General features: G+C 44.7%; 1 protein-coding gene across 2 annotated transcripts in view; it reads right to left on the bottom strand.

Moving 5' to 3' along the window:
- CFAP46 (cilia and flagella associated protein 46) overlaps window positions 1-23,557 on the bottom strand; it is a 1,580,346-nt gene that overhangs the window by 1,024,134 nt on the left and 532,655 nt on the right. For both annotated transcript variants that reach the window (XM_069239769.1, XM_069239768.1), the window contains exon 22: window positions 13,104-13,253. In XM_069239769.1, the coding sequence (XP_069095870.1) occupies window positions 13,104-13,253 (150 nt within the window). The remainder of the gene's footprint in view (window positions 1-13,103; window positions 13,254-23,557) is intronic.

The raw sequence follows: 23,557 nt of genomic DNA on the forward strand, positions 1-23,557 counted from the left end.
AAATGGTCCAGGCTACTGTCACCCTGACCCTTTAGCTCCGGTGCTAGGGTTCCAGACGGACCCCACAGTACATAAAAAGCATTTTTTTTTCAAAAAACATTTCAATGAGGATCCACCGAAACTTTTTAAAAAACCACAAGCGCGGACTCCCGTGTCTGTTTTGCCCCGGGTGGGCCAGGTCACACAGGTGACAGGGGCATTTAAATTTTGAACGGGGGGCCACCTTGCCCCCTCAACCCCAGGGACTGCCACCTTTCCATGACTTTTAAGAACATGGATGCAGAGCTGACAGCTTCCCCCACCCCCGGGGACCACCACCTCCCCAGGGCTTTAAACAAATATGATGCAGGGGGAATGCAAGACCCCACTGCAGCCCCAGGGATCTCCACTTCCCTGGGGCTCTCAATAAATACAGTGTGGTGGGGCTACTCGCCCCCCCTAACAGCCCAGGGACCGCCACCTCCACAGGGCTACAATAAAAGAGTGAAGTGGGTCAGTTTCAGACCCGAGCTCCAGGGACCACCATCTCCCAAGGGCAAGGCTCATTGGAGGGGGGGCCATGCGGCCTCCCTCTTGGAGCCAATAATGGTCCTGGGGACTGCCACCCCACAGGGCCAGCTCCTGCTATATCCTGGGGTGCCCACCATCAGGACATAGCTGTTTGCTTTTGCTTGGTGGGAGCCAGCGTCTATTTTCTGACAGTGTGAGCTGTATAACATCTCCCACTGATAGAAAGCAGAGTTTTCATCAGTTGTGTGCAGTGAAACAGATGAGATAATTTCTTCCACAAGAAGGGAGATGCTTCTTAAAGCAGCTCCCTGCTTGTAGGAGCAATGCCGGCTCCAGCAGGATGTGGGGAGCTGGCTAGGATTGCGGGACCTTGAGACTCCCCCTGCGGTCCTGAAACTCTCGCACTCTTCCATCCCATAATGGGATGGTAGGGAGATAGAGAGTAGTAATGGTCTCTCCATGCAATGACTTCAAAGAATAAGACCAGAAAGATGTTTGGTACGAATGTTATGTTAAGGGAAACAGAGTCACTTCTGGGCTAGTGGACAAGGTCTTGTGCTGTCACTCAGTAAGCTAAAGGTTCAAATCCTAGTATCACTTGGCAGTGTGTTTGTTTAGTTACTAGTGTTTGAAATATCTCATTCTAAGTAGATCATTCATTAAAGCCTAAAAAACGCTCTCCCTCTCATTCTCAATTTCTCTTTTTCAATCTTTCTCTCACTCACACACCCACTCAGACCTTTACACACCTACTCACAAACCCACTCAGACACTCACGCACCCAGTCACAGACCCACTCAGACACTCATGCACCAACTCAAAGGCCCAAAGAATCCCTCATGCAGTCACTCACAGATCCACACAGACACTGACGCACCCACTCACAGACCCAGACATATACAGCCACTCAAACCCAGATACACCCTCTCACACCTATTTTCACACCCAGAGAGAGAGACCATGGCCAACTCCTGCAACCCACAGCTAAAGGCCGAGTGCAGTGTGGTGTTAGGTGGTTACAGGGATTGGCCGAATGGCCTGGCAGCAGGCAGTGGTTGGATTAATGCATAGTAATGAAAATTACTTTACATTAAAAAAAATAGAAATTCACTTATACAAATGTTACATGGACGTTGTAGTTAGGCTCACATTTTAAACATACAAAACCATGGGAATTCACCTGTTATAGATAGAGTTATCTCAAGTAACGATAACTCGTACCTTAAGGTAACTATAACCCGGCCCCTCGCCATGCACTGCTAATTACCGCACAAATTACGGCACTCATGAGACCTTTGATAATATCAGATATCAATGTAATATTTGCAGTAAAAACTGTGCATGCCAGGGGGACAAATTATAGTAACCCTAGGGCAGGAGTTATAGTGACTTGAAATAACTAACATGTGAATTTCTATAGTTTTGTACGCTTACAAGATGAACCTAACTATAACATCTCTGTAACCATTTTGTTTCCTAAGTGAATACTGTAGGAAAGTACCCACTTTTGTCATGGTTACCCCACTTTTTGCCTGCTGTCAGTGTGTTTTGACTGTGTTCACTGGGATCCTGCTAACCAGGACAGCAGTGACTGTGCTCTCTCCCCCTAAATTTGGTTGTTCCTGACTTTGTACACCCACAATTGGCGTACTGCTGCCCCCATGTAAGTCCCTAGTATATGGTACCTAGGTATGCAGGGCATTTTGACACCAGGGGTTCCCCATGGGCTGCACCATGTATTATGCCACCCATGGGAGCCCATGCAAAAGGTGTCTGCAGGCCTGCCATTGCAGCCAGCATGAAAAGGTGCATACACCCTCTCACTACAGGTCACTGCACCAGGTCACTGTAAGTCACCCCTATGGCAGGCCCTCCTAGTCCAGAGGGAAGGGTGTAAGTACCTGTGTGTGAGGGAAACCCTGCATGAACAGAGGTGCTACTACAAACTCCAGCTCCATTTTTCCGGACTGTGAGGGAAAGCCATTTTACCCACTACATAATGGTAATTCTGAACCTGGGCATGTTTGGTATCAAACATGTCGGAATCATACCTCAACAGTGTGGCCAGTATTGGTTGTATGATTCCATGCACTCTAGGGGCTCCTTGGAGGACCCCCAACTTTGCTCCTACCAGTTTGCAGGGTTTTCCCGGGCAGCCCGCTCTGCTGCCATCCTACAGGCAGGTTTCTGCCCTCCTACTGCTTGACCAGCTCAAGCCCAGGAAGGCTTGAGCTGGTCATACCCTCTCCCTTTGGAAATAAATGTTACATGGCTTGGGAGGGGAAGCCTCCCCAAGCCACTGGTATGATTTGAAGGACACATTTGGTGCCCTCCTTGCATAAACTGTTTTGCACCAGCCCAGGGATCCCCAGTCCCTGCTCTGGTGCAAAACTGGACAATGGAAAGGGGGGTAGCCACATCCCTGTCCATCACCACCCCAGAAATGGTATCCAGAGCTCTTCCACTTGATTCTGTCATCTTAAATCCAAGATGGGCAGAGGCCTCTGGGAACATCTAAGTGGCCAGGACAGGTACGTCACATTACAGCCTCCTCCTGATAGGTGGTCATTCTGCTAGGCGACCAATCCCCCTTCCTGGGCTATTAAGGGTCTCCCGCTTGGGTGACTCCCACTGGAACTGCAACTGGACCCTCCAGAAACTGATAATCTGCATCCACAGCAATGACTCTGCTTGGAACATTGTTTCCATGGCTCCTTCCAGCAACTGCAACATTTCCCCAGCTGTGCATTTTCTCAGTGTGACAGGTCTTCAGTCTGCACAAGAAGCAAGAAGGAATCTCCCTTGGAGTGAAGGAGTCACTCCCCTGCATCCGCAGGCACCAACTGCAACGACGACCGGCTGCGTGGATCTCCTCTACTCTAGAGCTGTGTGGATCCTGCATCACGGGTAGTAGTCTGGAGTGGTCCCCTTGGTCCTCTCTGCCAGCTGTCCAACTTTGGAGATGGCAAGTCCTTGCATCTCCATGCAGGACAGTACCCCCCCCCATGCACCGAGTCTCTTGCTGCTACCAAGGCTTGTTAGCATCTCCTCCAAGGGATCTTCATGCTCCGTGTAGCGCCAGCACTCTTCCCTGTGATTCACAGCCCTATGCATGCTTCTCCAACGACGTGGGACTCCTTTCTAGGTGTGCTTTGTGGGCCTCACAGCGACCTCTGTGTTTGGTGCCTGTGGGTCGCCTGTGGGGGCTGCCTCCTCTTCCTGTAACTCTTCTCGCTGATGAGGGTCACCCGGGACTCCCCTCAGGGGGTTGAGTCCCCCTGGACCTTGCTGGTCCCCAGCAGCACCGCATTACTTCTTCTACGACATTTGCCTTTGCCAAGGCTTGTTGGTGGTTTTTCCAAAACTGCTTCTGTCGTAGGACGTCGACTTTATCACATCAGGAACTTTTCAATTAATCCAGTGCTGCACCGCTGACTGTCTTCATTCACCATTGACCTGGTCCTGCATCCACAGACGGGTGGGTAGTGGCTCCTGCCACAACCAGACACTCCAACGTGAACTGGACTTGGTGCCCTTCCTTTAAAGGTCTTCCTCTACCATGATCCACCTTTGGTTTCTTGCAGTCTCGTCTGGGTCCTGCAAAATCCTCTTCTGAAGTCCTTTAGTTGGGTTTGGAGAGAACCAGGTACTTACCTCTTTTCTCCTGGTTGCAAGGGGGCACTCTGGTACCTACCTTTTGGGGTTCCTAGTTCCTCCAGCTCCCCTCTACCAATTTCACTTCCTTAGGTAGGGGGCCTGACTTTCGCATTCCACTTTCTAGGTATACGGTTTGGTCCCCCACCAGGGCCTTCAGTACTTACTATTGTTCTCACTGTTTTCTATTGCCTTTTATGCTAATTCCTGATTACTAATGTGTATATAGTATAATGTGTTTACTTGCCTCCAGTTGGGGTATTGCCTATACAGTATTTTGGTATTTGTGTTACCATAATAAAGTACCTTTTATTCTGTAACACTGTGTGGCTCTTTCATGTGTGTGAGTGCTGTGTGACTGTAGTAGTATTGCATAAGCTTTGCATGTCTCCTAGATAGGTCTTGGGTGCTCATCCACAGCTAGCTCTAGACACTGCCTGCACCTCACTAATAGGGGGGATACCTGGTATAAGGTGCTCACCACACACCAGTAGGATCCTTGGCAAATATTTTGCCACAGAACCACCGTTTTCTTCATTATAACATATGAGAGCACCCAAATATGTGAGTTCAGCATCTCTGCTCTACAAAAACTATGTTGTAATAGACTAAACCTTTGCTCCATGTGTAACAAGAATCTAGCCCAAATGCTGGTGCACATGAATCCTGAGTTGCTTCGAAGTTCACTAATAGCATTATCGTCAGCGCAGGGATATTTCTCTCTTCGTGTTTAAAAATGTTCACCTTTCACTTTTAATAAAATATATTACTAAAGTATGATATGTTTGTGTACTGTTATTTACAGACCGTACATAGTCCATTAAAATGGTCACAACATGTCCTACTGACATGCAGTTGTATTGATAAAACTATTAGCCTACAAACAATATTGTGTGGAAATTGGGTTTCAGTAAATATTCAACATTTGCACATCTCCAAGTAAAGTCATGATTTGTTTTGATCCCTTTAAAATCTTTGCTTTCATCACACTTCCGAATTACAGTAAAAATGTGCTTTCATAATTGTAGCTACATTTTGGAATTACGCTGTTTAAATGTTGTGCGTTAGAAAAAAAGCCACATATCACAGCCTTTCATTTCACACTCCCTGTACCCTAGTCGCATAGTCAGGTGGTTCACTTTACAGAAAGCTGTAACTTTGCAGTGCGAGAAAGAAAAGTAAACAGCAATCTCCAGAATAAAGTAAGCAGCAATTTGTAAGAATACATGCGTATCTGTATTTGAATGCACAGCAAATATGACAAGTTACATAAAAGATTTTTAGGCATCATTAGGACTCATTCTCTTTCTCAATGAACACAACATCCGTTCTTTGCTAGCTCAAGATCTTTTGCCAGAAGAGGCCTAGAAGCCTTTTAAATATTGTGTCCTAATGGAAACAATTTTTGCTGTACTTCGAACTCTGTACATTTTTAGCACTGCTAAACTGTAGCAAATTGTGTGTGATCCCCCTTTGAAGATGGGTAAATTGGCTTATTGCTGCATATAACATGCATAAAAGTCCATAGTATGTGATGCAGAAAGTGCTGCCATGTCCTCAAACTTAAATCTGCCCTAAGAACACGTTGTTGCCCAAAAGGTAGAGTGCCTGAATTAAAAGTGTAACATGTGCGATATTAAAGTTGTCATGTTCCTCTGGTGACTAAGCCCCTATGGCTATTTTCATTAGAAGGGCTATAGCTGAGTCCAAGAAAATGTCAAAGTACAAATTAAAAACTTTAGTCCGTAACTTTCGATGGGACACTGCAACAAGTTACTCAAAGATGATATGTTATATTTATTAGAAATCCAGTTTTATGGCAAAGGTAGATTTTTAATTAATATTTAACAAAAATAACTATAAGAAAGTTAACTTTTACCTGCTTCAACTAGTAGTGGCTAATCACCATTATCCTACTAACAGATAGCGGCCAGTGCTTGACCTTAATGAGGTGCTACCGGAGAAGGAACAATGAGCTGTCTATCGGGAGACAGTTAGATCAGGTAGGCTGGACCCAGGAACGTCTGCCCTTTCACAAGTAAATGTAAAGGTGGGAGCTGAGAATGCAAACCATTTTTCAACAGTCACACTGGCTCTAAACCCAGTGGAGGAAAGCAACCCCAGCACTGGTTTTGAGTGACTACAAAAGTGTGTGTTAATCATTTCCCTGGGCAAACCTTTAGAGGGCACATAGGCTCTGGACAAGGAGAAAGTGTTTTCCCACCTTGGATTTTAGCAGTAAGGTACAGTGTGGGATGTTCAAAGTGGAGCAAACAAGAACTGCTGAAAAGTGGGTAGGGTTGTCACTGGAAACTCTACCCCACTGGTTAGGAAGGAGCCAGGAGTCACCAAAACCCACCAGCTATTGCTAACATATGGAAGATCAAAACAGGACTGAACCCTGCTTTCTCTAGTGAGGAAAGCTCTGACTGACTGGATCAATGCCCTCCTGTACCCGAGACAAAAAAGGGTCCAAAGGGTCAGAGGGCTGACCTATGTGGCTATAGGGACATAAATGCTGAATAATCACTTTGCCCTGGATGGTCAGTTGCTTAGTCACAACTGAGCCTGCACTAGAACCTGCACAAGCCCTTTGCTGAGCAAAGTTCAGAATTCCAAGAGGCCCTAGGAGAAGTGGTGGGAAAAAAGGACTCACCAATTCAAAGTTTTGGGACTTAGTAAGATTCTGACATTCAGTTGCTGGAGGAGCAGGACCACCTACCAGAACTAATTCATGGAAGGCTGAAAAACGGTTTTGGCTCGCTTTGAGCTCCTCTGCAGCAGAAAATCAGTTTCAGCGGGCCCTCAGTGAGAAGATATCTGATCCTGTGGATCCCTCTTCAGATACAGCCTGACACCTTCTTGCACTGGAAAAATCCAAGCTCCATTTCAAAGAGTAAGTCCCCAAGTTGTAATATTGACTGGGTAAAGTGCCTAAAGTATCCAACTAACATGACAATGGCCATCGGCATGAAATTTTACGTTGCCTGCTTGGAGCTTTTCCTGCCAAAATCAAATGGAAACTTGGGCAGACTGCACACCTATCCAACTTAGATGAGACCTTCCAGGATACAGCCTGATGCATTTCCAACAAGGGACTTTGACTTCCATCTTGCAGACTAAGTCCAAGGGTAAAATCCTTGACTAGCCACCCTGCATGGTATAACCGATCTCTGGATCCATTGCGATTGACTTCAGTCTAAGGTGACCATAGACTAACATTGGCACTAATCTCAATCCAAATTTTTAAAACGCTTACCTCCGGTTTATCTTATTCGATTTTTTTTCCTTTTGGTTTCAATCTATTTATGAAAAATTCTTCTATTTTTCTAATTTGGTTTGGAATTTAGATTTGTGTTGTTTTGACTTTATTACGTTTTTGATACTGCAACGATCTAACCTAAGCTTGTCTGCTCTGCACAATGCCTACCAGAAAGTGAGCTGAAGTTAATTTAGAGACTTTCTGGGTCCACCCTCACAGGATGATATCAATATTTCTTGAGGTGGATGTCCGCCCACCCCAAATAATAATATAAATAAATACATACATAAACACTGGTAAGAGCCAGAGTGTAGTTATGGCGAAGTCCCAAATTACCTTAAAAAAGTATTTTTTTGTTTTCTTAATTGTCACCTTTTGATGAATCTAAAATAAGCAACTTAAAAAAGCTCATCCAATTTGGACTTTGTATGACAAGTTTCAAGCAAGTCTGTGAAGGAGGAGTTGAAATAAATGTGAGGGTCAAAGTAGTGACTGTTAGACCTGGCATCTTTGGTGTGGCCTCCCCTGTCTTTTTTTCTTCTGCTTCCCATATTTTGATGGTGTGCTGGACTCTGTTTATTGCTGTTTTTGGTTCTCTGGGCACCTTGCTCCTACTGACCAGTGCTAAAGTGCAAGTGCTCCTGTGTAAAGTGTATGTGTAATTGGCTTTTCCATGATTGGCATATCTGATTTACTAGTAAGTCCCTAGTAAAGTAAACTAGAGGTGCCCAGGGCCTGTAAATCAAATGCTACTAGTGGGCCTGCAGCACTGGTTGTGCCGCCCACCTTAGTAGCCCCGTAAACATAGCTCAGACCGGCCACTGCATTGTCAGTGTGTGCAGTTTTAAACTGCCAATTCGACTTGGCAAGTGTACCCACTTGTCAGGCCCAAACTATCCCTTTTTATACATGTAAGGCATCCCTAAGGTAAGCCCTAGGTAGCCCCATGGGCAGGGTGCAGTGTATGTTAAAGGTGGGACATGTACAGATGTTTTTTACATGGCCAAACAGTGAAATACTGCCAAATTTGGTTTTCACTGTTGCAAGGCCTATCTCTCTCATAGGTTAACATTAAGGGCTGCCTTTAAAAGACCCTAAATTGTAGTTTCCCTCTGAGAGCAGATGGAAAGTTGGAGTTTGGGGTCTCGGAACTCACAATTTAAAAATACATCTTTTAGTGAAGTTGGTTTTTAGATTGTTAGTTTGAAAAAGCCACTCTTAGAAAGAGGGCGTTTTCTTGCTTAAATCATTCTGTGACTCTGCCTGCTTGCATATTCCCTATTTGGGTCAGACTAACTGATGGGCTGTTTATGAATCTCCTCTAGACAGTGACCAAAGGGAGCTAGGTTGTAGCCTGCATATCCTGATGAGACATCTGAGCTAGAGTGGAGGGAGGGGTTGTCACTTAAACCTGAATGGGCTGTGCCTGACCTCTCACAATGCAATCTCCAACCCCCATTTTGTGTGTCTGGGGACAGGCCTGGGCAAGAAGGATCTTGTGAACAACAGAGACTTTCCTTTGAAGTTTGCCTACTTCAAAGGCAGAAACGGGTATAAGTAGTGGAAACAAAACTCCAGACTTTGGATCACTTGTGGGACCAAGAGGAACCTCTGTCAAAGAGAAGAGCTAAAGAGATGAGAAGTGCTGCCCCTGCCTGTGACTGTGCTGTCCTGCAGTTGTTGCTTCGGCCTGTGAAAGGGGACAAAGACTGTACTGTGTTGTGCATTCCTGCTTGAGAAGAATCTCAAAGGGCTTGAACTGAGCTTGCCTCCTGTTTTGAAGTCTCAGGGCCATCAAAGACTTCCTCTGCCAGGCACCTGGTCTCTGCTGAGACTCCTGCCCTGCCAAGTGGTGCCCTATCCAGTCCCTGTGCCCCTGAAAGGTGAAGTTGGCAGAACAAGGACTGAAATCCACGCACAGAACTTCTTGAGGGGAAATTTTCGATGCACCATCTGCAACGTGGCTAATAAACGACGAGCCACCCGCTTCGCAGCTAAAAACGACGCTCCACCTGCATCGTGGCTGGGAGACGTATCGCATATGGCTGCTGGTAACAATGCAAACCCCACCCAGTGCGGTTTTCTAACACCGAGTGACTGGATTTCTCACGCATTGTCGCTGGGCGTCAAAGTCATCGCGAGCCTGCGTGGATCCGAAGTGCCCTGTCTGGAAATCGATGCATCGCTCTCTTGCAAGGGGGAAAGCTGACGCATCGCCGACCCGGCCGTAGAAGAAACAACGCACGGCCTCACCTGCAAGTAAGGAATGGACGCATCACTGACTTTTCTGACACACGCTTGCCTGTGCGGCTTTATTTTTCACACAAACCAGGTAGTTTGTGTGAAATGAACATTCCCATTGTTTTTTATTAAGACTCTTATTCTTTTGAAAATTCATATCTTGGCTTGTTTATGTTGGATTTTTGTTGTTTTGGTCTTGTTTGGTTTAGATAAATATTGCTTATTTTTCTAAACTGGTGTGATGTACATTTTGTAGTGTCTTCACTGTATTACTGTGTGTGTTGGTACAAATAATTTACACTTTGCTTCTGGGATAAGCCGTCCTGCTCGTTCCAAGCTACCAAAGGGGTGAGTGGGGGTTAACCAGGTGTGTTTATCCTTTGCCATGACTAGAGTGAGGGTCCTGGTTAACCTGACTGCCAACCAAAGACCCCACTTCTAACAATGACATTATACATTTTTGATAAAATAGGATTATTTGCAGGGAAAAATGGCTGAAAATATTTATGCTAAATTTAGCACGAAAGTAGATTTTATTTAATGGAAGCCTTTGATTGGTATGGTGCAAATCCTTCCAGTAGTTTGAGAAACTGGAGTTTAAAAAGTGTTTCGAGTGGGCATAAAGGGGTTCAATTATAGAAATAACGGGACCATTACTCTGCAGATCTTACATGGCTTTGCAAATCCACAAAAATGTCACAAATCCAGTTAAAAAAGGGAGCATCATTGGACTAGGGAGCCCTTTCTCCTGTAATCCACTGCGGATTTGCAAATCTATCTCTATATTCACAAATCCACTTCGGTCTTATTGGCTGGTGATCACAGAAAAAATGTGTTGTGGATGCCAGCAGCTAACACAGTCTACTGAGTAGTCTGTTGGGTAAAGTAAAAACAAAAAGAGCATAAGAGGGTGAGTAACCCTATCCTGACCCCAAGACTCATGGGGAAGTGGGGCATACAGGACCTTACAGCTTAAAACTGATATTAAAACATGATTTCTATATAAGGATTTGAAAATCCAGTAATGGATCTGTAAACCCAAGAGTCTCTCTGGGTCATTGGGACCTTCCTGGGCTCTCAGGAGTTATGCATCCTGAAAAAAAGGTTTTAAAATAAGAATCTGGTGCATTACATATACATTTGGCCAGTGCCTGCTGCACATGGTCTAAGACTGCACAGCTCAGTTGGCCACCCAAGGCAGGATAGGCTCATAGCATGGCTATAATCAGATCAAAAACCTAGGAATGACTAGTGCGGGTCACAGAAAGATTGGATATATCCACTTTCCTGTGAAAATATTGTTGTCAAATGTGTGAATTTATGTTTTGGGAAAGAATTAATTAACTGGACTCCCCATCTCAAATGACAGTAAGCACCTTTTCAATACAACACTTAAGGTGCCAAAAGTATACAATGATTATGTCAAAGAGCTCTCCAAGCCTAACGCCAACGTCATCACGCCCTCACAAGACCTCTGCAACTCCCTCGCCACCTTCTTCCATCGTAAGATCACCGACCTACACGACAGCTTCGGGCACCAGACCCAGCCAACCACCACAGAACCTACAACCCCAGCCATCACCCTCAACGCCTGGACTCACATCAACACGGAAGAGACCAAAGCCACCATGAACTCCATCCACTCCGGTGCCCCCTCGGACCCCTGCCCACACTTCATCTTCAACAAAGCCGACGACATAATCGCCCCGCACCTCCAGACCATCATTAACAGCTCGTTTGCTTCTGCCACCTTCCCCGAGAGCTGGAAACACGCAGAAGTCAACGCCCTACTGAAGAAACCTAAGGCGGACCCCAGCGACCTGAAGAACTTCCGCCCCATCTCGCTCCTCCCCTTCCCTGCAAAAGTCATAGAGAAGACCGTCAACAAGCAACTTACCAACTTCCTTGAAGATAACAACCTACTCAACCCCTCTCAGTCCGGATTCCAAACCAATCACAGCACAGAAACCGCCCTCATCTCAGTCACAGACGACATCAGAACTCTGATGGACAACGGAGAAACAGTTGCCCTCATCCTCCTCGACCTCTCGGCTGCCTTCGACACCGTCTGCCACCGAACCCTAATATCCCGCCTCCGCTCCACCGGGATCCAAGGACAGGCCCTGGACTGGATCACCTCCTTCCTCTCCAACCGCTCCCAGAGAGTCTACCTCCCACCTTTTCGCTCAGACCCCAGATCATCTGCGGCGTCCCACAAGGCTCCTCGCTCAGCCCGACTCTCTTCAATGTCTACATGAGCCCCCTCGCCGACATCGTATGCAAACACAACATCAACATCACCTCCTACGCCGACGACACTCAGCTGATACTTTCCCTCACCAAGGACCCCACCAGCGCCAAGACCAACCTGCAAGATGGAATGAAAGACATCGCAGAATGGATGAAACTCAGCCGTCTGAAACTGAACTCAGACAAAACGGAAGTCCTCATCCTCGGAAACACCCGTCCGTCTGGGACGACTCCTGGTGGCCCACGGCCCTTGGCACCGCACCAACCCCCTCAGACCACGCACGCAACCTCGGTTTCATCCTGGACCCACTTCTCACCATGACCAAACAAGTCCACGCCGTATCATCCTCCTGCTTCCTCACCCTCCGCATGCTCCGAAAGATCTTCCGTTGGATCCCCGCCGACACCAGAAAGACCGTGACCCACACCCTCGTCACAAGCCGCCTGGACTACGGCAACACCCTATACGCAGGAACCACCGCTAAACTCAAGAAACATCTGCAACGAATTCAAAACACCTCCGCCCGCCTCATCCTCGACATACCCCGCAACAGCCACATCTCCGCCCACCTGAGACACCTGCACTGGCTTCCCGTCAACAAAAGGATCACCTTCCGACTCCTCACCCACGCACACAAAGCCCTCCACAACAAGGGACCCGAATACCTCAACCGCCGCCTCAGTTTCTACACCCCCACCCGTCAACTTCGCTCCGCCAACCTCGCTCTCGCCGCCGTCCCTCGCTTCCGCTGCACCACGGCAGGTGGGAAATCCTTCTCCTACCTGGCGGCCAAGACATGGAATTCCCTCCCCACCAACCTCAGGACCACCTCGCATTCCGGAGGCAACTCAAGACCTGGCTCTTCGAGCAGCAGTAACCCCATCCCCCTAGCGCCTTGAGACCCGCACGGGTGAGTAGCGCGCTTTATAAATGTTTATGATATGATTTGATTTGATTTGATTTGAATGAGGTCATTACATAACCCAAATATTTCACAGCCAAGAGAACATTAACGTTAAGCTATCTGAGAGGTGAGTTATGACTGAGGTGATAACTTTATTTAAAAAACTAAGAGAGCGAGACAGAAAGAGTGAGAGAGATGGAGAGGCTATACAATACGGCATTCACATCTATCTTTTTTAAATTACCATTTCTTAATTCATTCAAAGAGATCTAGGGCCTTACCTCATCCTTAGTTCCAAGTTCCGGACCAATCTGTTGCTGAAGTAAATGTTTCGCTTTTACCCACGTAGTGATAATTTGATGTCTGGCAGCAATGGGCACTACTTCATCTGGTATTTTTCCATTTGTAAGATCCAGTACATATTCACAAATCTGAAATCAAAGAAAGCATGCTGTTTTCAATATAAAATAATGCTGTGGAGTCACCTATTAGTAAAAAAATGAATATCCAGAGTATTTACAGGTAATATATAAATATATATATATATATATATATATATATATGGCCAAAGACAAACATAGTTAAAGAGTGATAGAAATAGGTGGGTTGAGGAAGGTCAATTCATTGTCACATAGTGTTCTGAAAGAGGTGGGCCATCAACCCTTTCCAGCTTCTGATGTGGTTCAGTGGTTCAAGATCCATCCTGAGGGCATAGATGGAAAATGCTTGCTGCCTTGTCTTTATTTTTTACATTCTTAGTCTGCAGTCTGATGGTGTCTTATCTGCGAGTGTGCTGAGAAACACTTGAAATGGAGGGCTTTTAAAATGATTTTTTACTGGAAAAGTTTACTAAAATGGCACACAAACAAAATGGAAATAGAGAAACAACAAGGGACGCCGTTAGACCTAAGTGTATTACATGATGTATTAGCACATTTTAAAAAAACATTCCTCCATGAAAGCATCCCGCTAGATATTGAATGATACCACATTTTGACATTCATTTCCCTCTGGTGTACAGATAAAAAAAAAAAAAAAAAACACGAATGGCAAATATACAATCCCACAGCAATTAATCTTTATAGATAAGACCTCCAACCGATCAATGGATTACTCTATACTTTTCCACAGCACGGAGAATTTCTTACATAAACTGGACCTTGGTACATAAAGTCGTTCTAAACCCTTCACTTTTAAAATTTTGACACACCATTGTTCAAATATGGGTATTAGCTTTGTTTTCTAATTCTGCAAAATTATGGATCTCGGTATTAACGTGACCATAAATATTATGATCCAATCCTGACTTCACATCAGGAGAGAAGCCCATTAGAGGCAGAAGCAGATCATTAGGAAAATCTATCTTCAGGGTGAACCTACGGTACTCCTGAATGGAGTTAGCATTGGGCACTGACAAATTATGTAGGTCTAGTTCCCAATGGCCTCCATCTTACATCTGAAACTATTATGGAACAGGGCGAGTGTTCTATAAATCAGCCACTTGGCGTAAGGTTACATGCACGAAAATTCGCCCTTTTTACATGGAAAAAGTATACATATTTATCCTGTCCCATGACTCTTTCTTTATATGAAAATCCTCCCTTATCTGCACCTCAGTTGTATTTTATTGTAAACCTCAGACTCTTTGTAATTTGCCAATTTGGCCTTCCAATACTTCAAGGGCCTGGGTGCTGAAATCTGAATCAAATCCGCTACCAGGCCAAGACTTACCTTAATAGAAGTGAGGTCTAATTGCTTTATAAATTGTGTGAATTCTATATAGGACCATTGTAACGGCATTTCCACATAGCTTATGCCGAGATCAATGTCGACCCACTTTTTCCAATAATCAATGTTTAAAAAGTCCCTAGTATAGCATCCATTCACCGCCCATCTATGGACCATTTTTTTGTCAAAGAGGAAGGGATCTAGTTGATATTTCGGCTAATTTGGTTGCACCATTGACAATGGGAATGGCATAACATTTGGAAAACTGCTCTTTTCTTCACAACCACAATTGCAAAGATTTATATCGATTTTTTTACGAGATTTTGTTAAACGTAAAAAATCTATCATCCTACACTCCTGAATAATGAAGTCTAAGAAAAAATTACACAATTACCTGTATACCTTTCAATACAAGGGGGATTGAGAAATCGATATGAGAGATGTGCAAAGCAGATACAATAATATTCCTGAAAATTTGGTAGTCCCAGGCCCCCCTCCAAAATTGGTTCATAAACGCTGTTTATAGCTAGTTTTGGTACCTTACTAGCTCAAATAAAAAGGTAAAACATTCCCTCGATTTCTATGAAGAATTTCATTTGTAAAGTGCAAGGCAAAGCAGTGAATACAAAATTAAAATGTGGTAAAATTGACATGTGTATCAGCACCACTATGTCTATTGTTGATATCCATTTAGAAAACAGCATTTTTATATTCTCAATTAAGGGCTCACAGTTCAATGGAAAAAGTCTGTCCGTATCCCGTATAACATACATTCTGAGATATTGTTTAGATTTAGAATTTACCAGAGGGCGCAATTCAAGAGGATATAGTGCTAATAGTGCAGTTACATAAAAGAATTTCAGTCTTTAGTCTATTTATTTTACAACCACCCACCAGTTGGAATTGACATAAAAACCTCAAATATCTGTTTCTGAATATCAATATCTAGGCCAGTTACAAAAATAGTGTAATATCATCCGCATGTAGTTTGATTTTAGACATCCGGCCGACAGGTGGTTCAATACCACGGTCTGATTTTATAGCAATTGCGAGGAGCTCTATAAATGTCTTGCCCCTCCTCCCCCCACCATTTACCGTGCATGTATCTATGTCAGTGGAATTTATTTTTAGCCAAGTGGACCCCCCCTGGAAAAATGCTAATTACTTGTATATATTTTATTAGAAAACCAAATCTACCTAAAATACAGAAGAGGCTTTCCCAACAAACCAGGTCAAAAGGCTTTTTGGCGTCTAGAAGTAGGACATGAGCAGGGATTTGCTGTGGATTAAAAAAATCCTGAGCCTCAATCAAAAAATTTGTGTTGGTATAAAGTTGCATACCCAGAATAAAACCACATTGATCCTTCTGTACTAAATCCCCGATTATCCGATTTGAAAATAATTTCATAATCATTTTATAAACAGAGTTTAGGAGGCTCATGGTCCTGGTTCTTATCCTTCTTGAGAAAACTAATAACAATTGCAATTTCATTGTTAAAAGATTGTGTGATATTGCCACCTTCTAGGATGTGGTTGCAAAATTGTAGTATCTGCGGGCTTAAATAGGACGCACACTTTTTGTAAAACTCGATTGGGATGCTGTCTTCGCTGCATGCTTTACCATTAGCCATAGATTTGATCACCTTATCAACCTCTCTTAATGTGAACGAGGCAGTCAGATACGGACTTGGCTCTGTTTCAATTTGAAGATGGAGAGCCCGTCTATAAGGAGCAAGATGTTTATATTTACCCCTTGCTCAGATTTGTGAATACAGTCACAATGCCACCCAAACAAGGTGTGTATCTCTGAGGAATCGAAAGCTTGTGTTCCCATTGCTACGTCATATAAAGAGGTAATAGTGTTTTGGGCTAGTCAATCCTGTGTTGCCAGGCTAAGAACCGACTGGCATACTCGCTTTTCTCATACGATTTCTGCGTAGAGGCCTTATTTGAAATGTAACCTATTTCGTGATAGTATCCCTGCATCCACTGTTGGCTTTCATTAACTTCTGTCTAGATTCCTCTTTTTTTTTATGTCACACAAACATCTCAGCAGCCTGTTGCAGATCCTGTTCTAGGCCTGCTCTCTTTTCAATCAACCCTCTCCTTTTTTACTATATTTCTAAAGGTTTTAATTGTACGAATCAAAGCTTTAAAATCGTCCCACACCACTTCTATAATGGCACTATTATTTGCTTCAAAATAGCTCCAGGTAGCTATCTTCATCTCTTGGACCCAAGATTCATCCTTGAGTTTTACTCAATTAAATGGCAATCTATGAGCGCAACTATCTTTTCCAGGACCTAACATCATCATTTCCACTAAACAGTGGCCCGAAAAACCATTCGGAATATGATGATATTAATTCACAGGTAAATCTGATGTAGCTAAAAAATAATCTAATCTAGCGGAAGACTTGAATCTTTTCAAAATGCGTGTATAGTCCTCCATGGATCGATAAGATTCAATAACAACATATATTCAGATATCATTTTAGTTGTTCTGGGCTTATTTTGTTTTCAGGTGCCTGTTGAGGAATATAACCAGGGATTCTGTAGGAAATTAAAATCTCTTCAAGGGTTAACCTACCAGGGATGGCCATTACCGATTGAAAAAGTTCATTAAGTGGGCCGGTTCATCTGTTAGGGGGGCATAGATTGCTGCTACAGTTATACTGGCACTGTTTATTCAAGCGTTGACCCAGGCCCACCTACCGTCCATATCAGTGTGAGAAGTGCAAATTTTACACTTAACATTTTTATGCATATATTTTGCTACTCACAAATGAACAGCCTTGGCTTTCGAACTGCACTCATACCCAGACCAGTTTTTAAACATAAAAGTCTGAGGTTTCATGTCTTCCTTAAAATGAGTCTCTTGTATAATAAAAATGTCAGATGCATAAGATTGGACACTCATAATGGAAAGAAAGGTATGACTCACAACTTGAATGAGCACATGGGCTGCATGACTAAGTTTGTATGTTTGACTACTCTAGACACCTGGTAAAGGTTTTGTGGCTTTGGTCTAATTAGGAAGTGACATAAACCAATGGAATATAGTTATTATTGTGAGTTTGTGCTCCCTTTAAAAAGCAATATAGTGATTCTAGCTAATGGACACTGGGATTTATTGGTGTAAGTCTGTTACTGATACTTGGCACATGTGGTGTTGGATGGTGTAGATATGTATTGAATTAGGATGATTGTAATGTTTGTTAATTTTTGTAGCGGTGCCAGTGCCCCCTGACAGTCCTGACGAGGCCCTGAGTGTTAAGGCCGAAACGCGTCGACATCTTGCTAGTGGAATCAAGGGCTTGAAGTGATAATGAATTGATAAACATAAGTGGTTTAGCACTACATAATACCTTTCTAAAAAACATTTAGGTATTGTACAGCTGGGTGCAAGACCCTTGGTTACCATATGATATTAGATCACATTGTTAATTGTGTTATAGTGACTATCTTATAAAGTTTTGTAGATGGGCACATGTTTTCTTTTAGATTCCTGTTATGTTTGAGACCATTTGTGTACTGTTTGTAAGAAATGTTTGTTGTAAATATAAATGTATATAGATTTGTACATATCTGCGCTACAATGATAGAATAAGAGACAGGTTGCTCTCTAATGAGTCTGATGCTGTATTTTGCAAATAATTGGAATAAATAAGGGCAAATAATTTACCCCTTGAAACCAAGAGTCAATATTGGTTGTTCGAAATAATTACTGAATTTGTCCCTTGCCTGCTAATTGGTGTGAGTATGTTTTGGCTAGTATCCTAAGCAGGCGGGGGTTATAGGATACTCCCCCTTTAGGCTTGATTTCTGGCAGGCTGTGCGTCGGTTTTCACCGCACAAGCAGTCCTTCTTTCAGAGAGGAAGTCTTTTTGGTCCTGAGACTGCAGGGAATAGGAGGCATGCTCTATCCAAGCCCTTGGAGAGCACTTCTCAGTACAGCCAGAGATCAGCAAGGCAGCATGGCAACAGCAAGGCAGCAGTCCTTCACAGAAAGCAGTCAGGTGAGTCCCTTGGGCAGCCAGGCAGTTCTTCTGGGCAGGTTGCAGATTCTGGTTCAGGTTCTCTTCTCCAGGAAGTGTCTGAGTTGGTAGGGGCAGAGGCCATGTTTAAATACCCAAATGTGCCTTTCAAGTGGGGAAGACATCAAAGAGTGGCATAGAAAAGCACAAGGTCCCCTTTCAGTTCAATCCTGTCTGCCAGGGTCCCAGTAGGAGGTGTGGCAGTCCTTTGTGTGAGAGCAGGCTACTGTCCTTTGACATGCAAGTTTCAAGCCCTCCAGCCTCCCAGCCCAGGAAGACCTATTCAGAATGCAGATGTATGCAAGTGAGGCTGAGTATCGTGTGTTTGGGGTGTGTCTGAGTGAATGCACAAGGGAGCTGTCAACTGAACCCAGCCAGACGTGGATTGTAAGGCACAGAAGGATTTAAGTGCAGAGAAATGTTCACTTTCTAAAAGTGATATTTCTAAAATAGTAATATTAAATCCAACTTCACCAGTCAGCAGGATTTTGTATCACCATTCTGGCCATACTAAACATGACCTTCCTACTCCTTTCAGATCAGCAGCTACCACTCAAACAGTATATGAGGTGTTAGAAATGGGGTTTTTGGTTGGCAGTCAGGTTACCCTCTGTCCAAGCAAGAACCCTCACTCTAGTCAGGGTAAGTCACACACAATCCAAATTATCCTGTGCCCACCCTCTGGTAGCTTGGCACGAGCAGTCAGGCTTAACTTAGAAGACAATGTGTAAAGCATTTGTGCAATAAATCATACAATACCACAATATACCACCACAAAAATACACCACACAGTGTTTAGAAAAATATACAATATTTATCTGGGTATTTGCAGGTCAAAACGATCAAAGATGCAATATGAATTTGTAAAGATATCACAAAAAAGTGATATGAAGTGTCTTAAGTCTTTAAAAAGTAAACAAAGTCTCTTTCAAGCACAAAGTACCTGGTTTGGAGTGGAAAATCTCTGCAAAGGGCCGCAGAAGAGGAGATGCGTGGAAAAATGGTGTGTGGTTCGGTTACGCCCCTTCACACATGGACTTGCGTCGTTATTTTTCACACAGGGAGACGTACGTCGTTCTACGGGAGTAAAAATGGTGTGTGCGTCGGGTTCGCCCCTTCACACACAGACTTGCGTTGTTATTTTTCACTCGGGGAAGACGTGTGTCGTTTTCCGGCACACGGACCGTCTCCTTCTATGGATCACGGGATTACTAGATGTCCCAGGGTCTGTGCGTGGATTCCTCGGCTTGTTATCCAGTTGCGCGTCTTTCCGGGGGTCTGTGCGTGGAATTTTCTTCCTCACGGCAGGCGTCGCGTCGATTTCCTCTCGGGAAGGTGGGTGGCATTGTCCATGCGAGGCCGTGCGTCAAAGTTCCGGTCGCACCGCAGGCGTCGTGTCGAGCGGCGTCTTTCTGGATCGCCGTGCAGCAATTTTCTCACCGCTGAGCAAGCTGTGCATCGAAATGTTCGGTGCACGAGGAGTCCAAATGAAAAAGAGAAGTCATTTTGGCCCTGAGACTTCAGGGAACAGGAGGCAAGCTCTATCCATGCCCTTGGAGAGCACATTTACAGACAGACAAGAGTTCCGCAAGGCAGCAGGCCAACAGCAAGGCAGCAGTCCTTTGTAGAAAGCAGACAGGCGAGTCCTTTGAGCAGCCAGGCAGTTCTTCTTGGCAGGATTTAGTTTCTGGCTCAGGTTTCTTCTCCAGCAAGTGTCTGATGAGGTAGGGCAGAGGCCCTGTTTTATACTAAATGGTGCCTTTGAAGTGGGGGTGACTTCAAAGAGCGGCTAAGAAATGCACCAGGTCCCCTTTCAGTTCAATCCTGTCTGCCAGGGTCCCAGGAGGGGGTGTGGCAGTCCTTTGTGTGAGGGCAGGCCCTCCACCCTCCCAGCCCAGGAAGACCCATTCAAAATGCAGATGTATGCAAGTGAGGATGAGTACCCTCTGTATGGGGTGTGTCTGAGTGAATGCACAAGGAGCTGTCAACTAAACCTAGCCAGACGTGGATTGTAAGGCACAGAAAGATTTAAGTGCAAAGAAATGTTCACTTTCTAAAAGTGGCATTTCTAGAACAGTAATATTAAATCCGACTTCACCAGTCAGCGGGATTCTGTATTACCATTCTGGCCATACTAAATAAGACCTTCCTGCTCCTTTCAGATCAGCAGCTGCCACTTCAACAATGTATGAGGGCAGCCCCAATGTTAGCCTATGAAGGGAGCAGGCCTCGCAGTAGTGTAAAAACTAATTTAGGAGTTTTACACTACCAGGACATATAAACTACACAGGTACATGTCCTGCCTTTTACCCACACAGCACCCTGCTCTAGGGGTTACCTGGGGCACACATTAGGGGTGACTTATATGTAGGAAATGGGGTGTTTTAGGCTTGGCAAGTACTTTTATATGCCAAGTCGAATTGGTAGTGAAACTGCACACACAGGCCTTGCAATGGCAGGCATGAGACATGGTCAAGGAGCTACTTAGGTGGGTTGCACAATCAGTGCTGCAGGCCCACTAGTAGCATTTAATCTACAGACCCTGGGCACATATAGTGCACTTCACTAGGGACTTACATGTAAATCAAATAATCCAACTGAGTATGATCCAATGTGATCATGTTTAAAGGGAGAGAGCATATGCACCTTAGCACTGGTTAGCAGTGGTAAAATGCACAGAGTCTTAAAACCAGCAAAAACACTATCTAGAAAGTGGAGGGAGGCAGGCAAAAAGTTAGGGGTGACCACCCTAAGGCTGTCAGGTCTAACAACCAAGATGCACTTCCTGATAATAGAGCGAGACTGGTTCGATGGCAAATATACCCTCGGAGATGTCAATATGATATACTTCTCCTCCCTTATGCTAATTTTTGTTTTTAAATCCACACGTATCATGGTGGCCCAATTTACAAAACAAATCCTGTCCTCCAAGGGGCCTAAAGTATCAGGTGTCAAAGTGCGTGAATGATGATAAAGTGATAAAGTGTCTAAGTGCATAAATATTGCTTACCCGGATAAGTCATACAGTACCCATTGTTCTCCCTTCTCCCCTTGGATAAATACTCTGTGCTGTTGGTAGGTGGGATATCTCAGCCACACACACTACCTCTTTTACAGGAGTGGACTCAAGAACTACTTCCATGTCTTTTGCTTTCAAAATACTGCGGTGGCTCCCCCTGCTGTCTTCTGAAATGGAAATGTCCTTTGGGCCACCCCTGGAAAGGCTTGGACGTTCACCCCTCAAAATGGCTGTGTTGGGTCTAGCCCTCCTCTGAGTGAATATGCAGGCATAGTTCATCTCCCTTAAAGCCAATTGTGTTTGGGGGGAGCCTTGTCTCATAGCAATCAATGTCTATAGGCCAGCTGTTTTCAAAGCCCACATATTATTAGATTTTCCCACACACCTGCAATCTATTATCAAGGCACAGCTTTAACCCCAGGTGCTTTCTCTTCAAAAATAGCCAATCCACTTCACCTAAAAGCTTCTCAAGAATTTTAAAAATAATATTTCATTGTGGTGCAGCGCTACGCATACCGGTGTCAGCCAACAGACTGCAGACTGTAACGTGGGGTGGCCCAGGTGAGCCAGATAGGCTCTCTCACGGTGCTCAAAGTCCGTCCAGGAGGGGGGTTCTCAATAAACTGGACGGGCACGCTGTTTCATCTCTTCCTGGCTAAAACACGACACACTCGGGGTTTCTCTGTGATGAGCCGGTATTTCCTACATCATCACTTCAGTATTTAGCATTGTACTTACCTCGTCCTGTTGATTTGTGGGGAAGGAGGTGGGGTAGAGCAGGAGGGAGACGTATGTGATGTACTACCGGTTGCGTCCACATGCCATACAAGCCAAGATATGGTGAGCTTATGTGCAAAGTAAGCAGGGGTGCTGGTTCTGATGGCTTTGAAAATGATGCAGCTGGTTTCGAAGATGGCACAAACAACTAGGAGAGACAATGGAGTTTCAGCATGATAGGGATGATGTGATCATATTAAAGGGAAGGGGGAATACCTCCCCCTCCTCAAGTCTGTAAAGGGCTCAGGAGTACCGTCCCTAAGGCTGACATAGTTAATAGGGAGAGTAGGCCTTCAGCACTCCTTCCATAGCCTGTAAAGGCCCCAAGGACCCATACCCATTTTATTGTGGGGAGCACCCTCCCGGGGCAAAGTAGCTTCCCTGCCCATCAGAGAGCAGGGAAGGAAACATATGCTGTTACCACCCAGCAAGAGTATTTTTAAAGCTCCTGTCCGTTGGGAGCACACATGCCTTCCCTGCTAGCTGGCGTGCAGGCAGGGAAGGCATGCCCGCTCCAACCACGTGGGAGCTTTAAAAATGCTCCCTGTGGGAGATTTAAAGATACTCCAACCTGGAGGCAGCAGACTTTTGTTTGTGTTTGCGCTCTTGCGGGAAGGGAAACTCAGATTTACAGATGCTACGGATGGGCACTGGGGCCCCAAGTAAGGCTCAAGGGAATGGGGTCCCCAAGTCCGTAAAGGCTCAGGGAGGGAGGAACGCGCCTACCTCCCCAATAAATTAATAAAAGGGTGTCATGCCTTGGCACAGAGACACCTAAAGGAATGATAAGTGAGTTTCAAGAGCTGCTCATTTTGTATTATTGCTCATTTGAAGAAGTGCCCCATAATGCCCTGCAAGGGCTTTATGTTTCATTGAGCTTGGTGATGGCCCTAGAACAGGGAGGGGCACCACCAAGCCTTTCATAATGTTATTCCCTCAGCACCATAAAGAAAGATGTACTTCTCTTGGGTCATTAAATTCATTACCCCAAAATAACTTATCATTGTTTTTTTGTTTACATTTTGCTGTGAATCCGCTGTAATTAGAAACTGCATTAACTCTGTGACAATTGTACCTGTAAAGGTGCTAGACATAGTGTATCCCCATCCCCCTCACACCAGCTACCCCAACTAGCCAGTGGATGCACCGAGAACATAACAAATAATAAATAACGA

This window comes from Pleurodeles waltl, chromosome 6, assembly GCF_031143425.1.
Source record: "Pleurodeles waltl isolate 20211129_DDA chromosome 6, aPleWal1.hap1.20221129, whole genome shotgun sequence".
NCBI classification, from domain to species: domain Eukaryota; kingdom Metazoa; phylum Chordata; class Amphibia; order Caudata; family Salamandridae; genus Pleurodeles; species Pleurodeles waltl.